A 13,123-nucleotide genomic window follows, 5' to 3' on the forward strand; every position below is an offset into this window, starting at 1 on the left:
GTTTTTTCTCCTTCTTCTATAAATTCGATCAAAATTAAAATAATTCGAATTAGGAGTTACTCCTACTTAGAGGTTGATTTCATTTGGAACGGATCCAAGATGCATTCATTAACCGAGTAAGGGCTCGTTCGGTTGATATGGAATGGACTACCGGAACTGTTACTGGCCAGATTGCTTTTCTAATTTGTATAAGTTTTTATCAACAGGAACAATTCTTGGTGCGTTCCTGCAGAATCGAACAGGCCCTAAGGTGGTTTACTTCCACTCTACGACTATCACTACTCCCTATATCTGTATCACCAATGCATCAACACTGACACCAAGGAGCTTGAAAGACAATCCACGTACTATAGCAACAGGTGGGAGCAAATAAACCATAGCAATAGAACAATCACCACGCATTCCAAAGGTGACGCAATAATCGCGTCATCATAGAAACCAACGCAGCCGGCGTCCTGCGTTTTCCAGCAAGCAAGCGGTGCTCTGCCTCTGCCTCAGACGTACTAACACAAAAGCACTGGCTGTGTAGCAGTGCTCAACACAGCAGTCGGACAAATAAAGTAACGCCTTCTGAAAAAAAAATGCATACATATGTGTTTCTCAATTTTGAAGAAGCGATTTTATTGAATCTCAAATTTAAACCTTTTTATCTATTAATATGTCTGAATTATAAAAATATATCATAATTAATGTCTGAATTATAAAAATATATCACAATACTGGACTTATTAGACATCATAAATAGTAGTACTTTAATTCGTTTTTGGACGGAAGGGAGTAGATAATCTCACGAGACTGCCTTTCGATGCCCAATCCGAATGCGATGGCATGCGCTAGCCCGGCATATAGTCAAATCAACCACACCAACACCACCAACGTCCCGAGGCCATCTTGGCATGTCCTACATGTGGACTATGTAAAGTTGTGGCCGCGTAATGGTTATGAATCGTGATGACCAACTGAATGCTTCTTTAGATAGCGTTTGGTTCCGTGACTAGTAACGTACGTAGCAAGGAAAACAGATCAAGGGGGGAAGTGCGCGGGGAGTCTTGAGTCTCAGCAGGTGCCTTGATTTGTTTGGTTGCGTATAGCAAGGGAAGCAGCAGTGGCAGAATGCAACAGGACTGGCGGAGGAGCGGTACAATGGGTCGATATCTGATTGCGGGCTACCTGATAACGGATTGGACTGAACCAAGCAGCTGTGTATTGTCAGCCGATCCCCTCCGTAATCTGGTCACATTACATTTTGCTCAACCAAAGAGACGAATCACGGAATCAGGTGTGATCATGCGTGCATGATAAAATCATGAAACCAACTGAGATTCGGAGGCCGTTCATCGCATCCTCCAACGAAGTTCTTGCTCAAGTATTCACCAGCGAAACCAACTTGGAAAAGTAGCCAGCAATCAGATCCATATATTTTATTGTAGATTCACCTTCAAGCACTCGGTACAAGTGGCTGGTACATATCATGCATATCACCAGATGTGCAAGTGCAAAGGTCATGCGTAATAACAGTCAGCCTACGCGGGTACTGCGTATATTGACAAAACCGAGGACAGTTTTGAACTCCGCGACTTATCCTTGGGATTTGTTAGCCATAGAATATTTCTTGGTACGGTAGTTGTTTATATATCGCAGATCCATATGCACCAACTGGTACTTATTGGCACGAGCACCGTGCACTACAAGCCTAAATAATTGAATCACTATGGAAAGCGCGATCTTTAAAATAGGATAGCCCAGAGAGAAATGTGCTCGGTACGTTTCAAACAGTCATCATTTACTTTGCATTGCTGCACTAAGCAAAGTGGGCACAAGTATACATACAGACGGTGACTAGGATCCTCGAAAAAAAAGGAAGGAAAGGGTGCCTAGGATAAGCTCGGAGAAATGTGCTCAATAAGTTCTAGCAAGCCATCATTTAATTTGTAGTGTTGCACTGAACATAGGAGTATGTGTGGGCATAGCAAGGGGCCGACCGGCCGAGGACGATTACGATTACGCTAAAAAAATGAGCACAAGGATGTGACATGGAACCTGAGCTTAATTTAAGGATGGCGTAAAAAGAGTACATCATCTGCCAGATGACCCAAAGAGAAGAAAGCAACATGCACCAACCTGCCGTATGAAGTAGAAGTCAAAATCAACATCCATGATCAACCATTTATCCTTTGGTCAAAAGCCCCATATCGAACACCATAATAAGGATCTCATCTGCCACCTGCGTACTCAGGGGAAAAAACATTGAAAGCCATGATAAAGTCAGACTTATTTGATTATGATTCTTTTTTTTCCGACATATTTGATCATGATTCAAGATGGTTTGTTTCCACAGCAAAAAAAAAAAAGAAAAAAAGAGACCACTTTCATGCAAGAGACGTACAAAATCAATTCATATTGTCACTGAACAATTCCTAGATGATCGGTATGTTAGATACCTCATTTACTACTGTTGTAAAAGACTTATTTGTATTAATAATGCAATTACATCAAGTACTCCTGGTTACTGAACTTAAGTGCTAAACGCTTCACCTTTGCACTGTTGATGAGCAGCATCCAAGTGTGCTATTTTTGAAAGCATAAGTTGATAATATGCATGTAGAAATCCACAGCTTGACTATTAAAAGCCAATGCCAAACAGAACACACCTCAAGGGTGCATCACCTTCCATTGCGAGCTCTTTTAATCAATAATTATGAGGATACAATCTTATCCCTGAGCATATCACAAAAGGTAATTATCTCAGTTTTTGCTTCCAGAGCCACAAAAAAATCTGTTCCGTGAAAATCCTCAGGCATGAGTACGCTACATCATAGCTACGTCATCCAAACCCAAGGCCTTCATGAGAAATGCATACTCAAAGGCTGTTTCATCACAGTGCGTGAAACGCCCACCCTCACCAAAATGGCCACTTTGCATATTAGTTTTGAGAATAACTGACTGGGAACAGGATGGGCACGCGACATCTCTTACTTTTGCAACCCACTTAGCAGCTTCCCAAACTCCTACCCTGTCAAACAAAGATAATGAAAAACTGACAAGGAAACAAACGATGTTCAACTAAGAAGCGTACCCAAATACTGTGACTGTGAGGTGGCAGGAAAAGGAAAAAATATGTACTCCGTCCATTCATAAATATATGACACCGTTGACTTATAAAAAAACTTTGATCACTCATCTTATTCAAAAAATAATGAGTTATCATTTATTTTTTTGTGATTTGTTTTATCACTTAAGGTCGTTTGTGCTTGACTTAAAATTTTAAATTTTTGAATAAATATTTTAAATAAGACGAGTGGTCAAAGATTTAAAAAAATCAACGGTGTCATATATTTGTGAACGGAGGTAGTAAAAAAACATGAGCCCACAGTTTCACGTGGAAAAAGTATATACATATGATCCATGCAGTCTACAAAAAAAAGGATTTACTACGGAAAAACCTTGTATCATTAAACGAGGCAGTCACCAGGACTGGAGGATAGCACACATCAGGTGCTAAGTTATCATAAGGAGAATAACTGCTGATCGCCTCAAACTCATCTGGGCTATTAGGGTCACCAAATTCTTCATAGTCCAAGACAGTGAGAGGTAAAGTAGGATCCAACATTGTGTTGCAGATATCAAGAAAGGGGACCTGTTTTAAGTAGAAATACATGGTAACGATAAATGAAAACCTGAACAAAATGAGTATTAGCAAAGCATGAGTAGGTAGAGAAACCCCAGTATGAAATGGACCCATCTACTTGCCCAAAAATTTGTATGTCTAACTGAACCGATTGACTTACCTTGAGAACTGCAGCAGAAAATAAGTCTGGAAGCATATTAATGACGGCACCCACCAACAGACCACCAGCACTACAGCCTATAGCACAAAGGCGATTTTGGTGAACAAAGCCTTGCTTTATGAGATGCCTGCCGCATGCAGCAAAATCTTGAATTGAATGCATTTTATTAGCTTTGGTTCCTGCCATATGCCATGATAAATCCCCTCCACCCCTACATGATTAGGTTCAAGAACTCGGTGCCTCATATAAAAAGAAGTTATCAAAATAAACAACAGTTATCACAACAGAAAATGAATTGAGAATAGTTTTCTATTCATATCGCACATCATTCCTGATATCAGTATCTTGGCTGTTCAGACCACAAAGCAACTTTGGATGAAAACTAGAACTTCATGACTGCAAAGTAGGTAGTTTCACAAGTGCCTCTGTAATAAGGGAATGTTCAATAGGGAACTACATATGCCAGGACAGTAAATCACGTGTTGTTTTTGCCTAAAATGGAGCAACATTAATCCCAATAAAATAACAAATTATGTCTTTAACAGAAACTAAAAGTTAAAATTTGTGTACTGCAGGGCACGTACAACCCCATTTAATACTCCGCCTCTTGAGGGGTCTCTAAGGGGTTAAATGAAAAAGATACAAAAGACGGTCTCTTCGTGAAGATTCTATTTCTACACGACTCTTCATACATATTGCCTCTAAACTACATTTATGATGTAGCTAATTTTAAAAACACCTCATTGTGCAGTCTCTTAACCGCCTCTTATACTTGAAAAAGGGTTCAATTCCTTGGTCATCTTGGTCACTTGGGAGTTGTGGAAGCACAGAAACGCTTTCGTGTTCAATGGTGCTCAACCTCAGCCTCAAGTGGTTTTGGCTCAAGTGACCGCTGATTCCCATATGTGCTGGGGCTTCTAACCTCATGAAGCTCCTCCTAAGGGAGGCTCCTGCCCCTTAGGCTGGGTGTGGACGTGTGGTCTAGGGTGGTTGTGTTCAGTTGCTGTGTAGTGTGTTTCAAGTGTGCCTGGGGGTGTTAAAACCCCTCATTATAACTAATTCTTTTCTTCCTTAATGAAATGACACAAAGTTCTCCTCATTGTTCTAAAAAACAATCCAGAGGCTACATACCCTAAGATTCATTGGATCCATGGATATGGATCCTTTTTTTGTGCCATGCAATAACTCCTGGCCACTTATGCAAGAAGGATAGTCTGATTGTCAAACAAACTTTTATATAAAACTCTGCAATATGATGGGGACAGCAGTCACTGCAGCTCTGTAGCATAAACGTACCTAACATCTGCAAATGCAAGAACCCAACCTCGAGAGAGGAGGCTTAACCTCTCAGAACACCAGCTTTTGTCCAAATCCTCTCCATAAGCTCCATAACCGTATAAGATCCCAGGTGATTCTCCATGACAATGTGCTCCCCATGAATACAGGATCACTAAAGGTATTGAAACACCATCATGTGATATAACTTCAACCCTTTCACATGAGAATAGCTTGGAAAGATCACTCCAATTTTGTGAGGTTTTAACAAGCTGCATGTTTTGTTGGATGCTTGAAACATTGGATTGAAAGCCCAGGCCGCCTAGATTTGCAGAGATGGTAGTTACTTCCTCTTGATGAAGGATGGTGAAAGTCTTTTTTCTCAAATCATAGTCCACAGTTAAGTCCGGTATCTGAGGCATGCAAATTTAAAGATTTATAGAAACAGACTTTACAAAGCTGCAAGTCTGTATGGTACGATACGTTGGTTAATAAAATAACTAGGCATTTTAACATGGTGGAAAACTATTGTTTAGTTGTACTAGTTTTGTGAAATACACCCAATTGTTTTGTAAGTGAAACTGCACTACCAGCGTGAGGGATACAATGGAACTCCCTAAGCTATATGGTCTAATAGTTTTAAATGAAGCATCAGATGTTAGAACTCAAGAAATGGAGGTCTAATTATATCTGGAATAAAAATATTACACAAAATCACTTTTCACATAGACAAGCAAAAGCTGTACCACAGGTGATGAAATAACTAGCTGATAAGTAGATGACATGAAATCATTGTTGGATCCAGCAACAATGCTGCATAACTCTGACGGTATGGGAAAAAACCATGGGTTGAGATCATCAAGTTCCTTTGGCTCCTGCAGGATTCATAAATATATTAAATCTATCTGGTTGCTCTAAGACGACTTGAGATTCACAAAATAGAAGCAAAAACTTTAATGTTTAGTTACCATAATAAAAATCAAATACAGTTTCTAATCCACAACTGTCGTTAATAAACTTAAAACAATCCCAAATAAGTCAATGCTTCCAACAGATGCTTTATAGTCTAAGGCAGACTCATATGATATGTATTATGTCTATGAGTTCTATCACACTAAAACAACAATATTGCAAATGATACAAGGCAAGAAAATGTACCTGAACATCAACATCAATTGGCATACTGATGGAGCAAAAAAGAGGAGTACCATTCTTTCGAAGAAAGAGAACTAAATTATCATGAAAAATGTCCATATCCTGAATGGTGCAGTCCGAGTCAGGTACCGTCACAATCTAGAAATAGGCATGCAATCACCAACTTAGGAAACAAATTATCACCCCTAATTTGAAATAATACTGCCTACATAAAGAAAAACTGCTTACAGATAACAACAATTCACCCATACTACAGAGAATTGTATTGAAGCTGTGTATTTCAAAGGCGGATGTGACCGACATCTTTTGATATTAGAGATATCAAATTATCAATGCTACTGAATACAAATATAATAACATTACTAAACTTAGGCACTGCCTACATATCTCTTTTGTGACGCAGCTATATGAATATATATATGTTCAACTTCCAAAATGGAACTAAATCAACCATAAACCACAGAGAAAGAGAGAAACCTGCCATCTATCCACCAGTGACTTTTCAGCCCTACACCTGGCCAGATAGTAGCCTTCAGTTGTCGTTTCGGTATCATTTACAGGAGCATTGGTAAGAATGTAAAAGAACCCGTTGTGGTGCTCCAAAAAGTACTGAACTTTGTCAACACGTTTCCGTATAGGCCATAATCCTTCTCTTAGATTATCAGATTCAATTACAAAAACCTGCAGAAATAGAAGCAAAATATAATAATTAAGTATATATGCAAAAGGCCAGAAGATCAATGATGCAAAGTGCATTGGGTATCAGAAAAAAGTTTGAAAAGAAACCTTCCTCAGATGATGTCCTAGTGTTAGAATTGACAGTCATATACTTAAAATCTTTTGTGCTTGTAATATCCACACAACAGTTTACATCTTTCTCCGTGAAAACTAGAAACCCTGCTTCATCCGATTGCAACTTTTTACAGAAAACCCTATCACATTTTAGCATTTTAAAATTAATAATTACCAAAAACTAATCAAGCTTCAAATTAATGGAATATGTGACTTTGGTGGGAGAGAAATTACTGGTTAGGACGTAGAGTCTCATCACAGACAGTGTAAAATAAACTTTCATTGTTGCCAGACCATGCTAAACTAACTACTCCCTTGTCTGGTGAACTAAAGATGACATGCTCAGACAGCAGATCTTTCACTTCAAGGGAAAATAGTTCACCCCCAGATGTATCAACTGTATATGCAAGAAACCTATGATCTGGAGAGATTCGACAACTCCCAATGTGGACATAACCTGTGCAATATCCAAAATAACAAGATAATAAATGTATGCAGCCACTCAACAAACATCCTCATTTTGAAAAATCAGTAAACAGGAGCAAATAGGATGGTGCAGAGGCTGGATGTTTTCTTCCCATTATCATAAAGGAATAGCAAATTGCATGAGCAAAATAATCAATGTATATGACACTATGCAAAGTATATCAGGTCAAAATAAGCATAAGCCTAAAAACTGAAATTAGCACCTACCATTTTTTTCTGCAACCTCGTTCCAATCAAGCAACACTTGCTCCTTCTCAGAACCAGAAAGGTAATCAAGCAGAGTTCCTACCAGACCACTAGAGGGCCTCAGCTTCCTAGATAAAACAGGGTACTCCTTTCCCTCTGGAACATACTGATAATACAACCTGAATTCCAAAAGAAAGTTACATATTCTAAGGTCTACCTCTGCATCTTTTTGAGCAAGTACAACCTTAGTAACCAGCTTCCCGGATCGATGGGATCGAGAAACGGGAACGTGGTACACTTACCACGGTACACTAATAAAACTAGGTTTTAACATTACGGGAACGAGATTGTTCCCACGTTCCCGAAACGAACGTTCCCGAAACAAGGAACGTGGTCACGTTCCCAGTTCCCGGTAAGCAATCATGTTGTACCGTTAAATCCTGAACTATAAAGATTTTAGAACTGAAAATTAGTGGTCAAAACCCAACATAATATAAAATTAATTGTTTCACCCTTTCGCTACAGTTTTTTCTCCAAAAAATCTAAGAGACGAATAAAAATTGAAAAGCAACAATTTCAATCAGATCCATCTATGGTACACAGACCATGCAAATTTTCCTAGGCACAGTGTGTAAAATGCATTCAAGGATACTATCTTACTACTGCAACCGGGGACTTACCAAACAATCCGAAAACTTTCACCAGCCATCATACTCTTAAAACTCTTAGCTAAGCTAAACAACAGTCCTTGTACATCTGTCCTAGTAATACTACGTTGTTAACATTTTAATTCAGAAAACAGCTGAATATCTAATCGACTAATTAAACAGTAGAAGTGCAAAATCTCATTTCCGACAGTTTTCCATGCCAAACCATAACTAAATACTACACAGGACTAGACCAACGCCCTAAAATCGCCTCAATTTAGAAATCCATGCCAACACATTCCCAGCCATACAGAGTATAGAACAACGAGGCAGCGCGATACAAACCAAGGTCCCCAGAGCTGAGGCGGTGTGGCAGTAGAAGCGGGCAGCCGGGCGCGCATCTCCGCGGCGAGGTGCGCGCGGAGGCCGCCGCCACCTGCCGATCCTACGAACGCGTCGGCGTACGCGTTCTCAGCGGCGAGGAGGACCGCGAGGTCCGGGTCGGAGGTGTCGCGCATCCAGTGGTACGGGTCACTCCACGACCTCCCGTGCGCCGACACATTGAAGGGGACCTTCTTCGCCACAGGCAGCGTCGGGAGAGCTGTAGCTGTCCGGAGGTGCGGCTGCGAGGGGTGGAGGGAGCTGCGGCGGCAGGAAGTGGCGAAGAGGCGGAGGAACACGCCGGGGCACGGGCGCCGGCAGAGCATCGGCACCGGTTTGATGGTTTCGCTTTGCACTTGGCAGTTTGCTCTTTTGCTGCGGAAGGGGTGGCCGAGTGGGCTGGGCCTACTGATGGTTGGTCTGGTAAAAGGTTCAGGCGTTCAGCATGCGAGTGTAGTACGACCGACGCATGTTTGTTTATTTATTAAAAAAGTTATACTCCCTCTATAAAAATACAATTTTTACTATATGTTTTAAGAAGTAAATGATTAAAAAAATAATCAAAATTATATAAGGATACTAACATCTACTCCCTCCAGACTAAAATATTATTTATTTTAGCTCTTAATTTTTACATCTATATTTAAAAAGAATAACAATAAATCTAGACACATATATCAAATATTGTATGAATCCATTAATTATCTAAAATAACTTCATAAGTCTTGAAGGTTTTGTTGATGCTAAAAATGCTGGGAAGATACACAAACTTCATAAGTCCATTTATGAGTTGAAGCAAGCATCTCAGAGTTGGAAAATGTGTTTTCATTAAGTGATCAAAGGGTTTGGTTTCATAAAAAAATCTAGAGGAGCCTTGTATTTACAAGAAGATTAGTGGGAGCGTGGTTGTATTTCTGATCCTGTATGTAGATGACATATTGTTGATTGTGAATAACATACTAATGCTTGAGGACGTTAAGTCTTCATTGAGAAAGAGTTTCTCAATGAAAGATTTAGGAGAGGCATCATATATTTTGGGCATAAAGATCTATAGAGATAGATCAAAAAGGCTAACTGGATTAAGATAAGATACATATTTTGACAAAGTATTGAATCGGTTCAATATATAGGATTCTAAGAAAGGATTTTCTTGCCAATGTCACATGGCGTTCATCTTTGCGAGAGTCAGTGCCCGGTGACAATTGATGAGCAATTGATGAGCAAGAAAGGATGAAAGCAATTCCTTATGCTTCGTCTATAGGATCCATCATGTATGTCATGCTATGTGCATGTCTAGATGTCTCCTATGCTATAAGTGTTACGAGCAGGTATCAATCAAATTATGGAGAAGCCCATTGGATAGCTGTGAAGGACATCATTAAGTACTTAAGAAGAACTAAGGATGTGTTCTTAGTGTTTGGTGGTGAGAAAGAGCTCGTTGTAATTGGTTAAACCGATGCTAGCTTCCAAACAGACATAGATGATTCTAGATCGCAATCCGGTTTTGTTTTCTACCTCAATGGTGGGGCAGTGAGTTGGAAGAGTTTCAAACAAGTACAATAGCATATTCGACGGTGGAAGTTGAGTATATTGTGGCTTCAGAAGCTGCAAAAGAGGTTGTTTGGATCAAAAACTTTGTTTCTCAGTTAGACGTTGTTCCTAGTGCGTCGAGTCTAGTGGATCCCTATTGTGATAATAGTGGAGCCATTGCACATGCAAAGGAGCCTAGATCACACCAAAATATCACATATACTATAGCGGTATCACCTCATTCGAGAGATCATAGAACGAGGTGATGTGAAGATTTGCAAGGTGCACATGGATTCAAATGTTGCAAATTCATTGACGGATCCTCTTTCACATGCAAAACATGAGGCACACACAAGATCTATGGGTATAAGATGCTTACATCACTGATTATAGTGTTAATGTGTGAGAGACATATATCATGACTATGTTTATGTACTATTGAATAAAGTATTGTTTGAATAACTATCATTTACATCGATTATCAAGTATGTGACTTGTTCGTGAAACTGTTTGTTGATTAATGTGTTATTCTAGATAAACCCTAGTCCATATCATTATATGAGATAATGAGTACGCACGAACTAGCACATATATTAATTGATGATCGTGTTTCACGGATCCTGGATATAGATATATCAGATTAAAAAATGTGAATACATGTTAATGAACATGATGTCAGATTGACCCACCCCGAAACACTGTTGGAATTATTATTATGTATGTGCCATCAGTTGTTTTCGAGTGGTACACCTATTAAATCCTTAGACCTGAGATCGCCATTGTTTCTCACTATTTGTAGTTGCTCATTTTGGGACTCCCAATCACTACTCGTAATTGGGTAGTCATAAAAGGAGTCTTCAAGTGTACCATGAAGCATGGAATGGGATATGTGCAGATCAAAATATGATTTGCCCCTCTTAGATAACAAGAGAGATATCTCTAGGCCCCACGAGATAGTTGGATTTGAAAGTGCATGGCCATGCCCGTGTGATTAAAGAGTTAATCTCAATGACTAATTGTTAGTCATGAATTGAATCCACTATTTGATCGAGTGAATGGTTAAGCTATAACAAGGATGACACATATCTTTTGTTGAGCTTGACCGATATGTTTTTTGTGTATATTCAGGAATTAATATGTCCTGCTAGGTACCGCTACTGACTTGTGGTTTGGAAAGGTTCTATTCACTGCCGTATACACACGAACCTAACGGGTCACAAACTTAATGGGATGGAACATTGGAACTTGCGTATTTGATTGCCTCTATTGCAAGTGGGAGATTGTTAGTGATATCCCAAGAGGCAATCATACACAATTCATATTAGGGCCCAATTGGGATTAGAGGTTTAATGGGATGCAACCCATTAACACGCTCTATAAATATATGGGAAGGGGCTAGGGTTAGGGTGACTCCACCACACGTGCAAACCCTAGCCGTCGTCTTCCCATACCTAGTCGTGAGATCCTCGTTGCGCGCGCAGTGCTAACACACTAGCGCACGATGTTCCTTCCCCGTACGTGTGGACTACGTGGAGCCGTAGTTGCGACTTTTGCGCTGACAGACTGTGGAGGAGGAGACGATCGTGATCGGCTACTTCCTCTCCATCGACGTGTGCCTACGTTGGATCGCTACTCTAACTCGTCTTCCGCTGCGCTGCGTGTCTAGTGGTAATGATCCACAATCTCTTACTTGCAAGTTTCCTGCGTGACATGGTAGAGTATAGCACATTTCCTATCATAATGTTGGCTCGCTTTTCAGCCAATCAACAAACGAACCCTCGGGCCGCGCACACGGTGCGTGGGTCCTTGGGGTCCTCTCTAAACGAGCGCGGACCGTCTGCGATGAGCGGTGGACCGTCCGCGACTACGTAGAGGGGCTCAAGTCTTCCCTGCGGGCGCGCAAACCATCCGCGAGGCATGCACATGGCTTTGTGAATCTCTTGAAGAACCTGGATCTTGCCCTCGGGAGGTACCCCGTTAGGTAGGAAAGATCAATAGGGACATAGGGTTGTCTTAGGGATGACAAGCCACCCAAGACGTCTCTAAACAACGTTGAGCTGAGAAGAGGTGAAGATTGAGGATGAGAGAAACTAATCTATACTAAGTTACTGCTACTTCTAGGGCGAAAATATAAAGAAACTAGTAAATAGATTGATTTAATCGATTGTGTGATGTCTAAATCGATCATACCCTATCATATATATAATATAAGGTTAGAGGTTTGGACCCGTTCCTATGCGGTTTACAATAGATTTCCGCACGATTAGCTAGATAAGCACGCGCAGGATAAGAACTATTGTCTGAATTAATTTAATCACGGACTGGATAGGCTACACCAACACCAACGGACCCTGAGACTGTCTGAGGCACGGCCGTTGGAACCACATGTCCGAGGCACCACCACGATTAGCTAGTAAATAGATTCATCCATGTCCATGTACCAAATCTGGTGTTCAATGTATGTCCTCGAAGTATGATGTGCGACATACCTCCGATAGGACTAAAACTTCATCGGTTATACTCGTATTAATCTCAATAATCACTAGGTGAGTGCCCATGCGTTGCAACAGAAACATATAATATCATGATAACTTATGAACAAATGTGTGTTATACTGTTATGTGAAAATGTTTTGTAATTAATTTGTGATCCTAGCCATACATAAATTTTGTTAATTCAATCCAGCTATTTCATCACTACATTGCAACCAACAGTACCATTCAGACTTCTATACATGATTTTAAAAATGTCATGTCAGTTGCATCATTTAAATGCTAAGACTATCACAATAAATTACAAACTTATACAAACATTCAAAAACTACCACAAGGTCTTATAATTCAAACGGATACACCTGATGTGTTCTTTTCTTCTTTACAACTT

General features: G+C 40.1%; 1 protein-coding gene across 10 annotated transcripts; it reads right to left on the reverse strand.

Annotated features, from left to right (window-relative positions):
* Positions 1-148: 148 nt before the first annotated feature.
* On the reverse strand, positions 149-9,104 carry LOC100285233 (uncharacterized). 10 transcript variants are annotated; one of them, XR_004851239.1, is made up of 13 exons: positions 8,675-9,102; positions 7,704-7,861; positions 7,245-7,467; positions 7,009-7,150; positions 6,696-6,899; positions 6,222-6,356; positions 5,810-5,938; positions 5,085-5,476; positions 3,789-3,999; positions 3,444-3,637; positions 2,536-3,013; positions 2,122-2,224; positions 149-570 (listed from the first exon to the last, which is right to left on the reverse strand). XR_004851239.1 is itself a non-coding variant. In NM_001158127.3 (11 exons), exons 1-11 carry the CDS (start codon positions 9,034-9,036, stop codon positions 2,809-2,811), a joined length of 2,355 nt encoding a protein of 784 aa, NP_001151599.2. In that variant the 5' UTR covers positions 9,037-9,086; the 3' UTR covers positions 2,368-2,808. The 10 variants fall into 10 exon arrangements, 1 of the variants encoding a protein (NP_001151599.2); XR_004851240.1 differs by lacking the exon at positions 149-570 and adding an exon at positions 1,761-2,006; XR_004851238.1 differs by lacking the exon at positions 149-570 and having other exon boundaries at positions 1,715-2,224.
* Between the last annotated feature and the right edge of the window lie 4,019 nt (positions 9,105-13,123).

The sequence above is a fragment of the Zea mays genome, chromosome 7, assembly GCF_902167145.1.
Source record: "Zea mays cultivar B73 chromosome 7, Zm-B73-REFERENCE-NAM-5.0, whole genome shotgun sequence".
Lineage (NCBI taxonomy): Eukaryota > Viridiplantae > Streptophyta > Magnoliopsida > Poales > Poaceae > Zea > Zea mays.